Source organism: Phalangium opilio, unplaced genomic scaffold (genome assembly GCF_054372755.1).
Source record: "Phalangium opilio isolate 3A_F unplaced genomic scaffold, DU_Popi_V2 ptg000042l_1, whole genome shotgun sequence".
Classification (NCBI taxonomy): Eukaryota; Metazoa; Arthropoda; class Arachnida; order Opiliones; family Phalangiidae; genus Phalangium; species Phalangium opilio.
In genome coordinates, this window is record NW_028324166.1 from 5,666,854 (window position 1) to 5,687,660 (window position 20,807).

The window sequence follows — 20,807 nt, forward strand, 5'->3', positions numbered from 1 at the left end:
GGTCACACGAGAATAAGCAATCATGCGACACGGATTTGGTTATATAACGATTTAGGCCTCAAGATTTCTCCAAATTTATTAAAACCTTTTATGCCCCATGCAGAAGCAGTTTAATACTCGGGCGTGAGTGGTTAACAACAAGCGCGGTTAATGACGCATTACCCAACCTACGCGTGCTAATTGCGGGGTATAGGTAATTGATCTAGAAATACTTGATTCCAACATTTCAGAGATCAGTGTGCAGTTCTTATAATTTATATCGTGTATAGATTTGAGAGATTTCGAAGTGCAGACTAATTAATCCTTGTCTTCGTCTTGGATAGATCCCGTAACTTTGTGGCTGCATTCAAGGGAAATTAATCGACACCTATCAAACCAAGAGCTTCGACAGAGCGCAACTTCAATTCTCTTTCTAGAAGCTTATTTAAAATATCATTAAGTTTGTTCTTATTTATAATTTGATGCTTTCGTTAAAAGGGAGTATGGAATGGCAATTTTGTGTTATGTTTAAAATTAGAAACGTTTATTAAAGGGACTGTAAAGAAGGCATCGTCGGGTGAGTAAAAATTATTTTAAATTCGTCGCAGGCCCCATGTGACTCCAGGATACAAAGACTAAACATGGGTGGGACTGGGCAATTAGTTCTTGTTTTTCGCTACAACGCAGCGTGAATTCCTCGAAGTGGTATTTTTCGAAAGTAAAAAAGTAGCCAAAGGAAATTGGCCAGACTTTAGACTTCTACTCTTACGCAGGTGTGTGTGTGGACAAGTAGGCCCCGCCCCTTTCATGTCCGTCATTGCTCTGCGCTTTCCCATTGGATCCTGTGCGGATAGGTCATGTAGACGCGAATGACGTATTCAGACTAGAGAAAAAAGCCTCGGACAAAGTAAACAGAAATGTAGGCTTCCCACGGTGATGAAACTGTACGCCGGTTGCTTTTAATTACCATTAACAAGTTAGTTAAAGATTTTGAGCCTAACTTGATGGATTAGGAGTATGTGCCTCTACGTGAAAATCGTCATATAATTATTTCTAAGTCGAATCAAGCGTACTATAGTTAACATTTCGTGAGATGCAAAAACCAAACCAAGGCTTAAGGAAAAGGTAAAAGAGATAGATGGTGGAAAACATAGAGTAAGATAAATCTTAAGTTCCACCTTCGTTTCAACCTACCCACCCATGAAGAAAGGATTGTAGACTATCACGAGAGTGATTTAGGTCTTCTTTTAGGTATATTTCTTCTTGACCACGCCTATCCTCGGTAACTGTAATTTTTTTTAATATTTGAGTCTAGGCAGTACTTGTTAAAAAAGGACGCGCTTTTACGTGAACTTCAAAATGGCACTGAACCAATTTGAGTTTCTTGGAAATGACCGGTATTTTAAATACAGGTAGAATTTAATGGGCTTTCAAATCTTAAATGTTATATCCGGTTTGAAAATTAATTAATTACTATAGATACAACCAACAGGAACCAATAAACGTGACGACAATTGAGGTTAGTTAACACTAGATCGAGTGTCTCAGATCAAATTATTTTTATTGATGCGGCAATTAAAATTTAAATATTTCTTGTCAGGAAACGTGGGAGATGGAGAACCTTGAGTCATTTTACAGTATCATGAAGGATTATTTCAAACGATCCCTTAACATGAAGTATAGTCTTTGAAATTAGATTCGAGAAAATAGATTGAAAGAGAAAGAATTGTGTTAGCGAACTACGTCTCGCTCTTTCGGTCAAGTGGGTGTGAAAATTTTTGAGAAATTGAATATTTCTCGCCTGTTTCGACTCGATAAGTTGGAAAACGTATTGATGATTAATCGATATGTTATATCATTGTTTTGGGGCCAAAGTTTGGAAGTCAATATTTCCGTAACTAAATGTTGTCGACCGATGTCCTTTGACACTATCCAATCTATTTGACTTTGAGAAAACATCCATTAATTTATGGCTGACTTATCAAATATCGCCTATATCTCACTGTAATTTAATTTTGATGGGTTTAGGGTATTTTACGAATTACATAAAGTGGGCGCTTTTGAAGTTAAAAAAATATATAATGAAGCCCAAGTTTTTAACGTAAGTGAAAGAGAAATCAGGCCCAATTTAAGTAAGTATATTTAAGAAGCAATTTCAAATAATCCTCGCACTTGGTTTAGAATGCCAATGTTATCATTATACCCAAGCAAGGCTCATTTTTCGATGGCCGACAGGAATATTTCAGTCCATCTCCGGTGTTCGAAACTGCCAGGACGATTATCGTCTCCGCCGCCCCGAAGAAAGTGTTGTCCACGACCATGTCCTTTTTAAATATAGATTCTCAAGTAACTTTAGCTCAAAATACAATCCAATCAGTACCCAATACATTGACTTACATCGTTTCAATTAGGTGTTGATTTTAATAGTCTCAACCATTATCCTTTTATCACTTTTGCTCGTCTTTCACTCCATCGTATCGAAAAAATTTAAATCTATGCCCGCCAAGAAAGTTGCCAAGAAACTGGCACAAGAAACCATGAGGAATGTCTGGGAGAACACGTCACTCTTGTGTGCCGAACGTAAGCAATTAAGTGCTCCCTTAAATTACAAAATAATGTTTCCTAATATGTTATATCGTAACGTTGGATTGTGTTAACGTAACTTTAATAAAAAAAATATTATGCTTTGTAGCGATCCCTGACGTTTTACCCCACATTACTTGTCGTCTCCTCGTTTCGTCGTGGCTAATTGGAGTAAGTTTCATTCTGTTTTTCTTGGGTTGTTTCTTGAGAACGGAGTTCACGACGGAAAGCTACAACTGCATCGACGGCCTCTCGGATTTGATTAAGTCCGGAATTCCCCCTACTGTGGTGAAAGAAAGCGGCGCTTTCGACTATCTGGAATATTTGGTAAACTGGCGATTCAGTGTCAAGTCCTCTATTCTTCTGACCTTATTGGTACTTATCTATAGGCAGCCAAGGACCCACTTGTTAAAAAATGGTTAGACGCTTACGATAAGGAGAAAATTTCCAGTAATCTTCTGGATTATCTGACGCTTGATGGATATCTTCCAATTCTTTCGGGAGAAAAAGCTCTGATCACAGAGGACACCTACATGATCTGGATAATGGCGGAATTTCTGACAACTGATTCTGAGAGTAAAGATTTTTTTGTGGACAATGGAGGTCTTTACTTTTCGCAGCACGTAATTAGCTTTGAGTACTTACACTTCATATGCAACACCTCTTGGATGAGAAGCACACCACAATTGCACGAAAACCTCCAGCTAAGGTCGGTACCAATTTTATCGTAAAATGATTCACTGGCTTGAAGACAGTTTTTGTTTCAGCCTGGTACCGATTTTTGAAACGCATTCTTTGAAGTATCTGGATTTTGAGAAGCACAACTTAATTGAACAAGTCAAGTGGAAGAGACCGTTGAAAAACACGGCTGCCTTGGACTTAAGTAGCGTCTTCGTTCCTTTCTATTTGCTTTTCATGCTATTGTCAGGAACGGTAGCCGTTATGATAATCGAAATATTCTTGAACCAATTTTCTTCAACGCTGAAAATTTAGGATGTCATCACTGGAAATGGAATTGTTCGATTTTTGCGAGAATTCAAAAATAACACCTCCCGCTTTAAATTTTACGTCATTTTATATTGACTTGCAATTATTCAAATTGGCACATTTTAGGAGAAAACTTATGAATAGAATAGTTCGTAGTTCTAGTTAACACTAGAAGTTTTAAAAAAGGCACAAACTGAATTTGAATTTCAAAGATTTGGTCTACAAACAATAGTATTTCAATGTAAAATTGTATCTTTGATTTACAGAATTCTTTGATTATGACAGGTTTTCCATAGAAACTCATATGAACTCTTCGTAAAAATAAGATAATTTTTCACACGAGCAATTTTTATATTTATTAAATTAATTTATGGAGTATAAACATTAAATTGGACCAATTCTAAAATTTAAAAGAAAAGAGGAAAAAAACCTTTTCAATTAGTTTGTCAAATCAAAATAGCATTCACTGAAATAAATGTGGTGTCTGGAGTTAGCGACTCGTCAGAAATTTATAACTATTCTAAAAAACTAAGATAATATTTCACACGAGTTTAAGTTAACAGTTATTAAATTAACTTATTCAGATTAAAGATTAAATTGTACCAAAGTCCAAAATATAAAAAAATAAATAAATAATAAAACCTGGTCCATTAGTTTATCAAATCAATATAGCGTTGACCGAAATAGATCCTTCTGCTTTGTGTCAGGAAGTACCACAATTTAATTTCACTAATAAAGCATAAAAGTGAATATCGTTAGGTGTTAGTTCCAAGTTTCTAAGAACAGTTCTCATATAATTGAGTTCAATAATTCTAGTATAAATGTTTGAGAAACTCAAGCACAAGGCTTGTTAATTTTCGGTTACATCAGAATGAAAAATACTTTAACTTTTTGTCTGCATTGACGTAACTAATCGGCACATATCAAATCATGTGGGTCCATAGCGTGACGTAACTAATCGGCACATATCAAATCATGTGGGTCCATAGCGTACAACTACAGCTGCACAGCACAATTGCCTTAAAGGGCGAAGATTTAGGGGGAGCCATATCGTGCTTTTCAACGGGCCAAATATTTCTGTTTCCTTGCCAAGTCATTGCACTCACCAATATGCCGGAATATTACTACAGTTGCCGTTACGACTTTGACAGAAATAATACAGTATTACGCAACGTTAATGATTTTACTGTTTATCGACCCGTTTGGATTGTGGCTGTCTTTCTTAGCGCTTCTAGGGATCCGCCGGACTTGATGGACCAGTTTATTGCGTTTCCACCAGATTTTAGTGGGTGCAGGTACAACACAGGGATGATGAACGACCTGCAGACGTTAGGACTGGTATTGAAGACTCGCTTAATTGATCGGTTCGTGTTTTGACATTACAAAAACTATCGTTGGCCTTGTGGTACTTACAGGCATATTCTTTCAGAGTTGTATCAACGATACGCTAATACCGTTGTGGTATTTAATGGGACTTGGGCTTAGTTTCGGACAAGAATAAATAAAAGCCACACATATCTTCGGCTCCCGTAAAAAATTTATAAGGACAGTTGTTAGATCCTAGAGAATACTCTAGTATGTTCACGATGCTTTGGTGTAAAGTTGAATTGTTTCTTTACAGTTTTTCCCTGTTCCGAATATATTATGACAGTGCGAATTTACTCGGTGAAACACACTTCACCAGTGATGTATTAGAAACGTGTTATTATTATTATTAGAGATCAAGGTATTATGACGTAATTGATCGGAAAAAAATTGTATAAAGAAAATATTTTACGTCGATTCCTGATAGCAGTGGTTCCACCGTAATCACGACCAAGTGGAAACTAAGCTTAAGTTTCGAAAGTAAAAACTCCATTACTAAAGAAATCGATATTTCAGCTAACGTTTGCCTTTTCTTATATTTATTGACAAAATTAAAAATACACCGTCACCTTGTGATTTATGGCATAGGTTAAATATCAATATTTGTTTCACCGTAATGAATGTAAGACCTTTTCACCTCTCCGAGTGACTATGTCATGGAGAGTTTTTATCCTCGACGTGTGAGGGTGTTTCTGTGAGTGTATCTGTTACCTCACCCACGGGGACTGTGTTTTCAATTTCTGGACCGAATTCTACGTACACAAAAATTTGGAAAATTTTATTTCATTTCTTTTTCTATTCGTCTTAAGTACCAATCATTAACTAGCCATAATTCCATAAAGACACCAATCTGTACATATAGACTTTTAACACCACCATCTTCTAGTCCTTGTCTATCCCACAAAGACATCAATCTGTACTTATTGGCTTCTAACACCACCATTTGCTGATCTTTGTTTATCCCACACATACCAATATGTAACATTGGTTTGTTCTTCGTCATCAACGTTAGCAGAAGCGCATGACATACGAAGTGATTTTCTAGACTCTTTGGTAGACCCGTCTCATACGGAAAGATTTTTATTTGAGTCGGCACTAGCCACCTATGGGGGGATACTGACAAGAACTGCATCGATTTATTAGGGTTGCCGTCTGGCGAGAATAAGGGGAACTATTTCTAGGCGGTGACATATGCGTAGGACTGTTCACGAGCTCGAGCCAGCTCGGGCTCGTGACGAGCGAGCCGAGTTCGAGCCGAGCCGAGCCGCCACTTTTGCGGCTCGATTAATTAACGAGCGAGCTTTTTTATGGTCGAGCCGAGCCGAGCCGATAGGCATCGAGCCGAGCCGACTCGCGAGCCGGCTCGCGAGCTTAGTCACTGATATAGTGCTTTCCTTTTAGTCTTTATTCTCTCCACCAATAGCGTTCCGTTGTATCTTTACATGAAATAAAGCGTGGGAAAAATCTCTCGTCTCTAACCTTGAGCATATTTTAAAGAGCGGGGTTTACTGAACCACTACATTCCTAAACATGGGATGGCATTTATAGTCATTCTCAAGTTTGACGTTAGTAGTAGCAATTTTTTTTAATCATGTATATGTTAATCGAGCCAGCTCGGCTCGGCTCGATCATTTTCGAGCCGAGCCGAGCTAGAGCCGAGCCAAGACCCAGCTCGGCTCGAGTCGAGCCGAGCCGCCGTTTTTTTGACTCGAGCCGAGCCGAGCTTTTAAAAAGCTCGCTCAGCTCGGCTCGTGAACAGTCCTACATATGCGTACGCACCTACAAAATCCACCCGAACCCCACCCGCTTGGATTTCTCGGCGAGAGAGGAAAAATAAAGTTGGAAAGGGGGCTGACATTCCCCCCCCCCTTGATGGTAAAAGCTTTCCGTGTAAGACGGCCGCTATGTTATGCATAATAGAAAATCACTTCGTATGTCATGCGCTTCTGACGTTAGGGTTAAGACTTACACGGCGATCGTCTTGGGTTACGAGAAACGTCTACCCTCCCAATGGCAGAGTTTCACGCACTTGCGCTGTTCTTATCCTTAGCTGTGATTCGAAACTGTTATATATTACCAATTTGTGTAAGGAGAAACTTTGACAGTGTTGTTGGCAAATAAAGAATTTCGCTGAGGTATAACGAGAGGATAATGATTATTCACAACCTTGATTATAGCTTTGATTAATTAATTTAACACCTGCAGTTGCTTATCAATAAAGAGCAATAATTGCATAATAATTTAAATAAGTTTCTAGATCCCCGTCTCGACTCGGAGAGATAATATTTAGGTTTTAGCAACTTGTTTTCTTTTATGCAGGCGCATTATTGCAATATTTCGAATCCCTCAAACGTTCAGGCTTCTAGCGTAGAACGAGTTTGGAAAATTTAAAGCTGTTGTAATAAGTGAAGATGAATTTTAATTCGCAGGGCTGGTCGAACAGAACATTTTGGCGTGCTGTGATCATTGTAATGACAGTATGGTCCTCAATTTCGGTGGTTTATTTGTCTTACAACCGTCTCAGCTGTCTTTCAATCTACCTACAAGATGCACCCACAAGAGTAGGATATAAAGAAGCGATACTTAGTGGCTTCGTTAGAACGTACTCGTTAACGATTGTTTTTGTCTACTTCTGCATACGTCAAAAACAATTGAAATTCCTTATAAAGGACATTTTGCGACAAATGCACAAAACGTCTCTACGTAAAATAACGCGACAATTCAAGTTGGCTCTATTGTTAGTATTCATTTACTTGACTTTTTATTGCCTTACAATTATTCACACGCTGTTGGATACAAAAGAAATTAAACGTCGATCAACGAAGTATATTGCTAGGTCAATTTGTTTCGGATGCGATTTGAAATTATCCAAAAGAGAGTTAGAAGTAGCGTTCACTTTGATACAGATTGCGTTCCCCGTATCTCTAATCGGTTTAACATCTCCCTTAATTTTGTTAATTTGTTTCGTGTTTGTTGCGGTATCGGAAATTCTGAATAATTGTGTAAAAACTTTCGTTTCCGTCAAGCAACATTCAGTAAAATTAATCCCCAAGTTACACCGCGAGCTATTGGATATGTACGACTTGATTGACCGTGTCAACTCTCTGTTTCAAATGGTAACGCTTATAATTATCGCGTCGTCATCGTTCACAATGTGCCAGAACTTTAACACGGTTGCCGTTAGCAGTTTGACGGGGAAATCACAGTACCATTTACCGTTTTTTGCTTATTCATTTATGGATTGGATCTTAATAGTTGCCCTTGTTCTCAGCGCATCTAAGGTACCGGATTCGATGGAAAAATTGAAAGAGTTTCTACCTGAACTTTGTAGGGATATTTACAGCACAGTACAGGTGAAAGACGTGCAGATTTTAGCTTTGGTACTAAACTCTCGTATAATTGGGTTTAAGGTCGGTTCGTATTTCATCATTACAAAAAGCCTGTTGTTGTCCTTTGTAGGCCTTGTAGCAACCTATAGTGTTATTTTCATTCAGTTAAATCCGCGATACACCAATCCGGTTGTGGTGGTTAATGGTACTACTACTTAGTTTCGGAAGGTGAAAATGGTAGCTGCACTGGGAATCTTTTATTTCCTCTTCTTAGCAGTGTAACATCTATAAGAACGATCGTGGCATCATAAAGATTCGCTGTGTTGCGTCCATTTTTGCTGTTTCGGATATTAACACCATGTCTCTGTTTTATAGTAATTGTCACTTTCAAAATCGTGGTAACTTACCTTGTTAACTAAATCAATAAATTCGGTGTGTTTTATTTCTCATAATTTATGGCGTAGCAATGACAGCATTGTAAATGTCTCATAACTCCAAGATCTAGCAAAGAACAAGCTTGATAAATATAGAATTGCCCTAAAAGCTCACCATGAACACGATTATCAAGATTGATTGTCACACGTAATATTTTTCGGTGCTATGTATCCTGCGATCATTGAAATTTGTCTTACTTCCGTCTCAGATCTCTTATAATCTACGCAACAGGTATGCGCAAACTCGCGGTATTTAATGTCTTTGTCAAACAATGGTTTTTGTGTAGTGTTGCATACGTCAAAAACAACCACGCCTAATTCCTCTTAAAGAACATTTTAAAAACAAATGTACTAAACGTCTCTTCGTAAAATATTGTGACACTTCAAATTGGCTCTTTTGGTTGTTTGTTGTCTAACAGTTATTCATTTGCTGATAACTGCAAATTAAAATGCAATCCGATCAACGAACTATGTTTATTTAAGTATTAAACATATTCGCTAAGCCTTTAATCTGTAGGCTTCTATGCAAATAGAAAAAAACATTATGAGTTAAAAAACATGTATTCAATTATGCAAAAAGGGGGGGGTGGGAGAACAACAACAAAAAAAATTTAGGAAGTTAAACTATGTTGGGTTGAGCATTTGTTTAGGATGTGAATTGAAATTGTCCAAAATACAATCACCGAAAAAAAAAATTAGTTAACCCATGGTTATAATCGTTTAGCATCTCCGATAAGTTTTTGCTTTTCATTTGAATGTAATTGCCCACACATTTAAGAAAATAAAACACGCACAAAGCTATAATTAATGAGGTTTTCCTTTGACTATATTTTTAACCAATAACGAATAGTCTAATTCTTTAGCAGTTCTTCTGTTACAAGTCAATTGAAAACAAAATTTTATGTGTATACAGGGATAGATTTAATTTTAGAAGTAGGAATGGAGAACAGAGTAATGTGGGCGCGCGCCAAAGTCCCCGACCTCCTACCCCGGGAAGGGGGTATGAAAGAAGAGGTGGGTTATAGCGAGAGGTAAAAATGGATTACGTATTTTTCGCCATCCCCGTCGGTAACTTCATCAAAACGTAGTTTAAGTCAGCCAATAAGATAATTTAAACTGTTCGTTACGTGTTGAAGGGAGAGGCTCTACACTGGGCTATGAGTCGGACTGAATTAAATACTAACCGTTCTCCATTCCTACTTCTAAAATTGAATCTATCCCTGATATATATAAAATTACTTTTGGTATATATAGTTATATTTATTATTAAAATCTAGGCCAATCTGGCGCCATATGCATTAGTATGGCCGTATACTTTAAAAACATATTCATTCGAAAATGATCCGAAGTATAATTGTCCATCGAAGTCTGACACTTGTGACAAAACGCAATTACTATTTAAATTTGGCATAATTATTTGTTTCGTCGAACCATCGGCGTTGATCTCCAAGGCCACGCACTGTAAAATTTAAAGAAAATTGGCCAATTGTAATCAACTTCCTTACATTAGGGAGGAAAATAAGCTCACAAATAATTTAAAATAACAAATAATAACACATCGATGTCATCACTAACTCGGGGGCATTTAATCTTGTATTTAAGTGTTACCTCCATATGTAGTTCTTTTGTCAATCGTGTAACAGCAACCCAATTATTGCCACTTGAACTTGGTCTTATATTATCCGGCAATCCCGGTGTATTTGTTAGAAAAGTCAATGTGCCAGCATTCGGTCCCGCCAAGCTGTACCTGAAACACAAGGAACATGAACTTCATGATTCGGATATAGAATTTATTTATTTTATTTTTGTAAAATAGTAGTAAAGTTTACCTCGAAACTCTTGCCTTCGTAAATTCGGATAACGTAAAAGAGTCGTAGTTTTTTGAAAGTTGAATCCCGTTACTAAAATAAAGATCGCGTAATAGAATCTCTTCTTTCTTCGTCTTCAAATTGTACTTGATTACCCTGCAAGTGTACAATAGTTAATGCGCGTAAGAAAAATGCAACAGTTGACAAAGACTAAATGTATATTTTTGAAATAAACAAGGAACGTTTAATCCCTGTAACTAGCACCGCGTTTCTACGATGCGCTTTATGGCTACGTCTCGACTAGCCAAGGGTTAAACAAGTTGGGAAAACCAAAATATTACCTCTCCGAGTCAAGACGACTACTTACAAACTTATTTACCCAGATATGGAAATGTTTCTTAAAATAAAATTTATGAAATATTAAAGCAGTATACAAAGCATAGCAAATTTACTGTAAATCAGACGACATTTTACATCCAATAATGATATACTTGTACACATTAAAATCATCCGATGGGGGAAAAACGGGTCATCGGCGTTTTATAAATGACGCTAGCCTAATAAAGCGTGCAAGGTACCAAGGCTTAACAAAAATTGTAGGATAACATATTTATAGAGATAGATAACAACTTTTATAATTAAAATTAGAAACTAACATATCTCTTAAAATTCTCGCGTGATCAACTGGTTTCACGCCAATTAAATAGCTATAGTCCCATAGAGCTATTTGTATTAATTCCTCCATGGTTTTTTCGCCAAGCTGAGAACTACGCGTTTTACGTCACGTTATCCAAAAAGCCGACTATTTTCTTTGAAGACCGCGCTAGCTCAGCGCTAAGCACCGTGACGTCAAAATTCAAAAACCCTGGGCCGCGTTCAGCAACGCTGGGCTCTGCTGAACGCGGCCCAGATTTCCACCATGATAATAAAATTTAAGCCTAATTATTTAAAAGTGTATTTAACTTTCGGCTCACTCTGAACCGTTAATGTCTATGCATACAGAAACAAAAACCAAACCCAAGCGTTTACTTTTCGGTTCACTAGGCCTATTGACAAATAAGAGTTTATTTGACCAACATAGCAACGTTGTGCTTGTATTCACTGTGAATTTAGAAAGGATTTTGCTATAAACAGATGTAGTATAGCTTAAGTAATATATAAACATCCATTTTAAATAATAATATTAAAAAAAATCTTTGGAATATCAAAATGAAATAGAGCTTTAAAGCTACAAAAGTACTAAATGCTTCATAATTACGAAAAATATTTCCACATATTCACTTTATATTAAGGATAAAGGGAATATTATGGTTGTGTTGGATTTCTTTACACATCAAAACAAAACGAACTTCTAACGCAGCGCACTACTGTAACAACGGACGGACACATACAGACAAAAACATAGACTGCTTTTAACTCTTTCCGTATTAATTTTGAATTGAGAAACAAGATTATCTTAAATATTAAAATAAATATAATTAATATTTAATATTTTCTTCGTTAGTTATTCGCCTTATTGAACGTTACATCGTTTTGAAAAAGAACAATTAAACATTCTTGAGAGACTTGACTAATATTGGCGTTTGAAATGAAGCATACGCCGGTTGCTTCGCCTTCATCAAATAATTAGTATATAAGGGTGTCGAATCGCAGCTTTGGATAAGAACAGCGCAATTGCGTGAACCTTTGGTGGAAGCCCCACCATTGGGAGGCCGGACGTTTCTCGTAACCCTGGCCGATCGCCGCGTATGTCTTAACCTTAAGGAGTTGAAGCCAGGTGTACAGACTGGTGTCCATGTGGGATGGACAAAAACAAAGACCAGAAGATGGTGGTGTTAGAAGCAAGGTGTACAGACTGGTCTCCATGTGGGATGGACAAAAACAAAGACCAGAAGATGGTGGTGTTAGATGCCAGGTGTACAAACTGGTGTCCATGTGGGATGGACAAAAACAAAGACCGGAAAATGATGGTGATAGAAGCCAGTAAGTGCAGACTGGTGTCTATGTGGAATGGACAAAGACCACAAAATGGTGGTGTTTGAACCCAATAAGTACAGATTGGTATTCATGTAGAATAGACAATTGACTAGTCAGATGAAGTAATTGTGGCCAGTTGATTTGTGGATAGATTCAAGTTTTGAAATTTCCGGGAACTGTGAATACGGTCCGGAAATAGCGAACACATTTGCTTCAATTCGGAAACTGCGAACACGGTCCCCTGGGGTGTAAGTCAATAACAACAGACAGACACACACACACACACACCCAAACACACACACCCACACACACACACGTCGAAATTAGAACCTCTCCGTGACATACGTCACTCGGAGAGGTAAAAAATATCAGGAATTTTTTTTTGGAGGGTTTCAATGCGAGTGGGTCAGTGGACCTCGGCAAGGATGTGATTATACAGGGTTCAGTACGTGTGTAAGCAGGGGAAGGAAATAAGGTTTACTTGGGAGGTGACGGACGGGGTGTGGGGGTCAAGTCACCTCCGGCAGACACGGGGCAGTCGGCACCTATAGGGAAATATCAGGAATCCGACAGAAAAAGGTTGAAATTATGCGGCAGTGAATAATTCTTTGAAAGGGGAACTTTTTTAATTCGAACCATGAGCTCAAACCAGAAACGGCAAGAGTGTATTTTTTCGTACGTTACTGATTTTTAACTGCTCAGGTTGGGTAATAGTGGGTTCTCTACACGAAACCATATAAACCGCTTTTTTACAGATATCGGCACTAGATATCTGACCGCCTGGTTGCATGAAAGCACTAGTTTTCTATAATTTTCGAGGCAAAGTGGGGATACCAATCTTAATCCGAAATCCGAACCGAGTGGTCTTGAAATTCTCCATAAATAATGATTATGTACTCACATTCCCGTGTTATCCGTCATGTCTGCCTGCATAATTTTTTCCAACGCTGCTTCATCATATTTTTGAGTCGCGACAACAATGTAAAGCGTTTGAGACGAGATGTCCATGTCAAAGTCGTCCAAGAACAAGTATTTAACTTTTCCATACGCATCGTAAGAAGAAAACAGTTCCTTCGACGTATCTTTACGGAACAAATATTAACAAGATGGGAACCAAAATTAACTCGCCGAGTCGAGACGCGTGAATTAAGAGGTTTTTCTTAAATAACTATATAAATATAATTGATATTAATTATTTTAATCGTCATTAATTTAGCTTAATTCTGTTTAAATCGTTTTAAGAAACTTTATTCCTAAAATCATTTTAAATATAGCTATTGTTGAGTTTTGAATTCAAGCGTATGCCTCTTTAACAATTTTTGGAAATTAAAGGCGATTGATTCACAATAAATGATAAGAAAACCCGCAATTGCGTGAACATTTGGCGGAAGCCCGGCCATTGGGAGGCCAGACGTTTCTCAAAACCCTAGCCGATCACCGCGTACTACTTAATCCAAAAGATGGGAGTACAAGCAAAAAATTGCTTTCTGCGAACACGTTTGCTCCGATTTGCCAACTGCGAACGCGGTGACAGAGTCGTCCAGTGTAATACCTCTCCGTGACGTTATCGTCACTCGGAGAGGTAAAAAGTCATAAAACCGTATTAACGTACGAAAAATGTAGCATTGATTGAAATTATTGTTTTAAATTCTTCTTGTTAATGACTGCGTATTCTCAGCCTTGCTTGACTAAATGACTACTAAATGATTTAATCCGAAGAAAGGTTTAGCTCGAATCTTTTGTTCGACTAATTCTTTGCCATTGGGAACAAATACAATCCAATTAAGTATAAATTATCTCTTCTTACAATTGCAAGTTTTCAAGTCCACCGAATAGACTCCGTTGAAAGTATCCACCGCTACAAGAACTCCGTCGAATATACGCAATCCCAAAAATCGTCGCCGAGGATTTTTACCACTGACTTAAAACCAAATGAAAGCGATGAAAATTAAGAATATGCATTCTGATAATGAAATAATACTTCCAGAAATGGACGATATTACCTATTTCGGGTAGTGAAATAATTGAAGTGTCGTTGAATTTTATTATTTGACCATTGGCAGTGCCAGAGTAGAAATAACCTATGGTAAGTACATGTTTATGTAAAGTATTTTACAAAATAAAGTAACACCAAAATGACGTTTTCCCTAAAAACTATAGTTATTTATGCCACAAGGTAATAAATCAACTCCAAGGGAACAGCCGGCAATCTTCCGGCTGAGGGTGTTTCAGATTTTGTCAGTCGAACCAGGAATGAATGGAGAGGGGTTGGAATGGCAAAGGTCAAATCATAATAGGCGTGAAATGATCTTGGAAACATCTGGCGTGGCTTATTTTATGTAAGCGACGTCATGGACTGACGAAATACGAGTATTTCCCGCTTAAATATTTTCATTGGCTGCCGAAAAAGTGAAAATTCTTCCGCTAACTCCACCCTCTATCCGCTCGGTCCCTAGTTTGAAACGACAAGACATTTACCGCCTTCAGGAGATGGCTAAGCAGACGATGGGGGGAGGAGCTACACTTTTCAAAAAAAATAATAAATAAATAAATAGCCATTCCAACCCCCCTCCATACATTCCTGGTAGCGGCTTAAAACTGCACATTTGTAATGAAATCGATTATTTAATTTTCCAGCAATCTTTACCATTGTATTGCGCAATAGATTCTGGACCCATGACTTTTCTATAAAATATTTTGTCGCCGTTAACGTATTTCACATCTTCAGAGTCTAGCTTTGACGTGACTTCTTCAAATTCCCTAAGCAGATCGGGGAAACAAACGTACACTGTTAATTTATAATAAGTTTCCGCACAGCTTTTTTTCACACCTTAACCTGTAGCCCCTTTCCGCACAATTTTTCGTAACTCATTTCAGCACAGTTTGCAATTAAAACATTTTCATTTTCTAGTTGATTACATTTTAAAACCCTGAAACTTACGCTGCTGGCCCATAGGACAGAGCCCCGTTGGACCGAATATAGTCAAAATGTGAGTTTTCATGATCACAAATCCTAACCCTAACCTAACCAAACCTAACCTAATCAACAAGAAAATAAAAACGTTTTATTTGGAAACTGTGCGGAAATGGGTTATGGTAAAAAGTGGCGAACTAAAATTTCGATGTAAAATCTGTGCACAAATGGGCCATAAAAATTGTGATTCTTGAAAATTGTGCGGAAATGCGCCTCCTCGCTCGAAACTATACCTGAAGGTATCGGATTTTCCGTTGGCGTAACTAACTCTCGTTATCGAAATTATTAGAAGAAATATATATAAAAACATAATTTAAGGTTTTGACTGAATTCGCTACTCGGTCTCGTCTGTTTTGCGGAAATCAAATTTTCACGTACGGCTATTCCATAATATTGAACTAACGTAGGTTGCGATAGGGGCGGAAATGTACACGTCGGAACGTAGTTAACGCTTAGCAAGTCGTATACTCTAGCGTTAATAAATATGCATATGTTGACATCTAGGCCTACCTATCCAAATGTCCAGACGCTTTAACTTTAAGAAAAATGCCCGCAAAGACATAAAAAAGAAAGATCAAAATAGAATCCATATTCGATTGCTGATTTTGATATGTATAGAATTCATATTATAAGATGTTGGTTTTAATCATGAAAATTGTGAATCAAAATACTACTTAGTGTTTAGTTTCTGCATAAAAATTAAGCTATTATCATTCTGAAAATTAAGCTATTATCATTCTGAAAATTAAGCTATTATCATTCTGAAAACTAAGCTATTCATAATTATAAAAGTAAGCTACACATTACTCTAAAAATTAAGCTAATCATCATTCTAAAAATTAAGCTACGCATCATTCTAAAAATTAAACTAAGCATCATTCTAAAAATTAAGCTACTCATCTATAAATTAAAAATTCTACAGGGCCGGTAGGCCCTTGTAGACTTGATACCGTTTTGTAACGTTAAAGTAATATTCACCCGCTTTTGCTAATTTCCTATGGAGATTAACATGGGTTTTTCTTGATTTTTCCCCACCGATAACTTAAAAACTACAGCAAAGATACTTTTCGGAATTATCTTAAATTAACAATTAAGTATTCAGGGTGTGCTATCAGCCAGTTTGATCAAAACAATTAAGTCTAAGTATGTTAATTTTAGTTAATTACAGAAGTACGGCTTTGACCATCGTGATTGGACATAATAATTAGCTAGATCACTACCTCCTATATAAGAATCAAGGCCCGAGTATGGGATTTTTTTATCTTCGAAATGAGGAATTTTAATTCGCGGGATTTAGACGCAGCGCGGCGCTCGTTTCCAGACTTTGACGTCACAGCTATGACGTGTTTGTGACGTCTGTAGCAGACGAGAGGCTCTCGTGGTTGTCTTCAGTCTGGGAAATAAGGATATTTTTTAAACTAGTCCTTGGGACCAGTGACCCCCCTATGTCCGAAATAATAAACTGGTCTCTTAACTGGTCCCAGCCTTTGTTCTCCTATAGATTTGCAATTAATAAACTGGTCCCGAGGACCAGTAACCCCCACTTCTTGAATTAAAAAACTAGTCCAACCAATTAATAAACTGGTTTTGGACCAGAGGAAGTGTGCTATTTCCCAGACTGGTTGTCTTGGCGGATTGGGAGGGACTGCTCGAGACCTTTTTGTTCGTCACATTTGTGAATTATGCGTTAAGGCAGAAATAATATAAGAAACCTTCCGTAGAAACCTCCCTACGGAAGGTTTCTTATATTACTTTTGGTTAAGGTAATTTCTTTAACTTTTTCTTTCAAAATACTAAAGAAGTACTAAATATTTGATTATCGATTTGCTTGTATTAAATATTGACTTAAAAAGCATTATTAAAATTTGAAGGTTGCATTTAACCCTTGGTCTATTTTCATAATAGGAAATGTAGAAATAAATTTTCAATTCTTTCATAACAGTATTTTTAATTTAGGTTCAAAAAGGTTCCCTGAATATAATTATTTAAACAAGATAAGTTGATGTTTAAGTTCACTCATTTAAATGAGATTTAAAAGTTTAAAATGATGCACTGAGTTTAAATAAAATTATTTTTAAACTTTAATAACACCTGTTTTTTAAGCTTGCCTATAATTATAAATTAAAAGTATGAAACTGGTATTGAATTAAGTCTATTAATATTAATAAACATAAAATAGTTCTAATTAACCAATGTTGGCCAAATAGTCAAAGTCATTGTGCTAATGCGAACGGGCGTGATTTGAAATAAGAAATCCTGATACGAGCTCCACCTCACGGGGAAACCGCACAATTATATACAAGTTCAAATCCCCATCTGACGAGGGAGCATACTCGGGCCTTGATTCTTATATAGGAGGTAGTGGCTAGATCTCTTGGAAAACTCAGTGTTATTACGTATCTGTAGTGTGGTGGTTATCACGTCCGCTTCACATGCGGAAGGTCCCTGGTTCGAGCCCTGGTAGATACATGTATTGACCGTCGTGATTGGACATAAGAATTAGCTAGATCTATTGGAAAACTCAGTACTACCACGTACCTATGGTGCAGTGGTTATCACGTCCGCTTCACACGCGGAAGGTCCCAGGTTCAAGCCCTGGTAGATACATGTTTTGACCATCGTGATTGGACATAATTATTAGTTAGATCTCTTGGAAACCTTAGACTTACCACGTGTCTGTGGTGTAGTGGTTATGATAAATATTTAACAATTATTTCACTTCACTTGGTTTAATAATGTGACATAGGAAGCATACTTTTTCCCTACTTTTAAAACCATTAAACTAAGTAATATTAGAAGTTCAACAGATTGTCAAAAAAAAAGATGTTAAAAGCCACTGTAAATGGTGCTTAAATGCCTAATATTTCCTTAATACTTCCAAATAATATTAGTAAATGGCGTGAATTGATCATAGAAATGGGGTTAAAGTACACCATAAATGATGTCTTTTTTGGCACTGGAAAAAACAGCATATGTGGTGTTTGAATGCACCATTATATTTTAGAGTGCAAATGTATGACGGTAAAGCAAACATAATTATTCAAAATTTAATTACATTAAGACTGAAGTGACAGATATTATATAAAACCGTCTTGGTTTGGACCAAGGCCGAAAAAACAAACGATATGTGTGAGGTTTATCAATTGACTGAAGTTTCAGATATTGAAATTTTTTTCTAGTTATTTTTATCCACTCAATCCTTAATCAATATTTAATTCAATCAACTGATTTTACTGTTAATCGATCTAGTCCCTCTAAATTTATTGAAAAAATTACATATCTACGCTTTTTCAAGAACCATTAATTTCATGATAAAATGTTTTCGGAAAATGTAATTGTTCTTGAAAAAGCGTAGATATGTAATTTTTTCAATTAATTTAGAGGGACTAGATCGATTAACAGTAAAATCAGTTGATTGAATTAAATATTGATTAAGGATTGAGTGGATAAAAATAACTAGAAAAAAATTTCAATATCTGAACTTCAGTCAATTGATAAACCTCACACATATCGTTTGTTTTTTCGGCCTTGGTCCAAACCAAGACGGTTTTATATAATTAATCAATGTCCTGAAGGGTTAATTAACGTTACCCATATTGCATTTACGCCTAATTTTGGCTCTCCATCGTTCATATATAAACTAATGTCAGTTCCATTTTAATCATACTTACCTGGCGTCGCTGCGGCCTTGATCTTATAGGAGGCGGGCTGGGGCGAGACCCGATCACTGCACTCCGATCGGCTTGACCCTCACCACTATCACTAATCGTGATCAGTGGGGCGTACTATTTTTGGTAGCGGGGGTCGTGCGTTCGCGCTCACCCCCAAAAATTTAAAACATCAAAATTAAACGCAAATATATACGTAAACTTTCAACGTATTGAAAGTATCGTAGGTAAGGAATCAGTATATATTAAAGATAGAGGAAATTTAAACTTAGATCAAGGTTCAGTAAACATAAGCGGGTGGGGAGGATTTAACTTCAATAAAAAATAATATATTAAAAACGATATAAAAAAGGGGCAATGTCACCTTCAATCCATGTAAAAAAATGAAAATTGGTTGCTTGTAAAATTAAATTATTTTAGTTCATTTTAAAAATTGGCTGACGAAGGACCGCGGTCCGAAAGCTCCCGAAGTTTTAAATTTTAAATAAACATATAAAACTTACTCCATGAAGTATCAAAAACCTACGCATGCAAAATCATTTTTAAATTTTAGATCATCCCATAATGAAAAAATAAAAATAGGCGTTGTAAAAACATTTAAAAAACGGATAGAATGTTTATCAGATATCACTTAGTGATAAAAACAAGTTAAAAGAACAATTTATAAATAGTGGATACCCGAACCGCTTAATTGATCAAATATTTAACAATCATGATGTCGAAAATATTAAAACCAAAGAAAAACCAGAACACATTATATCATTACCCCATGATAAAGGAATTTCTGAAAAGACAAGCAGACAATTAAAAAAAAACACACTATTACCTTAGTTAGCAAAATAACGAACACATTAAAATCAGAATTAATTAAAAATAAACCTAGAATAGATGAAATGAAAAAAACGGGTATAATTTATGAAATTAGATGTAAATGTGATGAAAAATACATAGGACATCCAAAACGACAACGAAAAAAAGACAAACGGAACATAAATATGCTGTAAAAAATATGACGAAACCAACGGACTGGCGACCCATATAAAACAGAACAACGACCATCAAATTGATTGGGATTTAACTCGGGTTTTATGTCAGGAAACTAATTGGTATAAACGATGTTTTAAGGAATCAGTATATATTAAAGATAGAGGAAATTTAAACTTAGATCAAGGTTCAGTAAACATAAGCGGGTGGGGAGGATTTAACTTAAATAAAAAATAATATATAAAAAACGATATAAAAAAGGGCAATGTCACCTTCAATCTATGTAAAAAAATGAAAATTGGTTGCTTGTAAAATTAAATTATTTTAGTTCATTTTAAAAATTGGCTGAGGAAGGACCGCGGTCCGAAAGCTCCCAAAGTTTTAAATTTTAAATTTTAAATAAACATATAAAATTTACTCCATGAAGTAGCAGTTCTTATTGAAATTAACAACATTAGAAATATTAAAATACCATGGATCAGAAATTCAATATCTACGCAATTTAATCATTGGCTGTTTTTTTCTAAACACTTCTAAAATTATAGAAGTGTTCGACTTACCAAAATACAGTTGTGAAATTTAGAAAATGTATATTTAATTACATAAAAAATTAAGGAAACATCATATTAGTGGTGTACATATTTATTTTGCATAAATCAAATGTTTATTAATTTTCTTGACATAAATGAAAAGGTATATATGGTGCTATTTCTAGAAGG

General features: G+C 36.3%; 1 protein-coding gene, 1 long non-coding RNA gene and 3 other non-coding genes across 5 annotated transcripts; 4 read left to right on the forward strand and 1 right to left on the reverse strand.

The window, feature by feature from the left end:
- Positions 1–1,234: 1,234 nt before the first annotated feature.
- On the forward strand, positions 1,235–4,177 carry LOC149678658 (uncharacterized). Its single transcript, XM_089835918.1, has 10 exons — positions 1,235–1,391; positions 1,459–1,498; positions 1,580–1,656; positions 2,008–2,080; positions 2,161–2,325; positions 2,391–2,559; positions 2,672–2,889; positions 2,952–3,271; positions 3,330–3,445; positions 3,556–4,177. The coding sequence occupies exons 1-10, from the start codon at positions 1,339–1,341 to the stop codon at positions 3,606–3,608; spliced, it is 1,284 nt and encodes a 427-aa protein (XP_089692044.1). The 5' UTR covers positions 1,235–1,338; the 3' UTR covers positions 3,609–4,177.
- Positions 4,178–9,269: 5,092 nt separating this feature from the next.
- On the reverse strand, positions 9,270–10,780 carry LOC149678659 (uncharacterized). The gene is made up of 3 exons (XR_016366279.1): positions 10,507–10,780; positions 10,286–10,424; positions 9,270–10,136 (listed from the first exon to the last, which is right to left on the reverse strand). It is a non-coding gene; the product is annotated as an uncharacterized LOC149678659 (long non-coding RNA).
- Positions 10,781–17,832: 7,052 nt separating this feature from the next.
- On the forward strand, positions 17,833–17,905 carry TRNAV-CAC (transfer RNA valine (anticodon CAC)). The gene has a single exon. It is a non-coding gene; the product is annotated as a tRNA-Val (tRNA).
- A 65-nt stretch (positions 17,906–17,970) lies between these two features.
- TRNAV-CAC (transfer RNA valine (anticodon CAC)) lies at positions 17,971–18,043 on the forward strand. Its single transcript has one exon. It is a non-coding gene; the product is annotated as a tRNA-Val (tRNA).
- Positions 18,044–19,099: 1,056 nt separating this feature from the next.
- On the forward strand, positions 19,100–19,263 carry LOC149678662 (U1 spliceosomal RNA). Its single transcript, XR_016366340.1, has one exon. It is a non-coding gene; the product is annotated as a U1 spliceosomal RNA (small nuclear RNA).
- Positions 19,264–20,807: the final 1,544 nt, after the last annotated feature.

Excerpts from the sequence above, each read along its gene's own strand:
- LOC149678658 (XM_089835918.1), top strand. The coding sequence starts at position 1,339 with ATGGCACTGAACCAATTTGAGTTTCTTGGAAATGACCGGTATTTTAAA. Across the intron at positions 1,499-1,579 it reads TAAACGTGACGACAATTGAG|GAAACGTGGGAGATGGAGAA; the intron begins GTTAGTTAACAC and ends ATTTCTTGTCAG. Across the intron at positions 1,657-2,007 it reads AAACGATCCCTTAACATGAA|GGTATTTTACGAATTACATA; the intron begins GTATAGTCTTTG and ends TGATGGGTTTAG.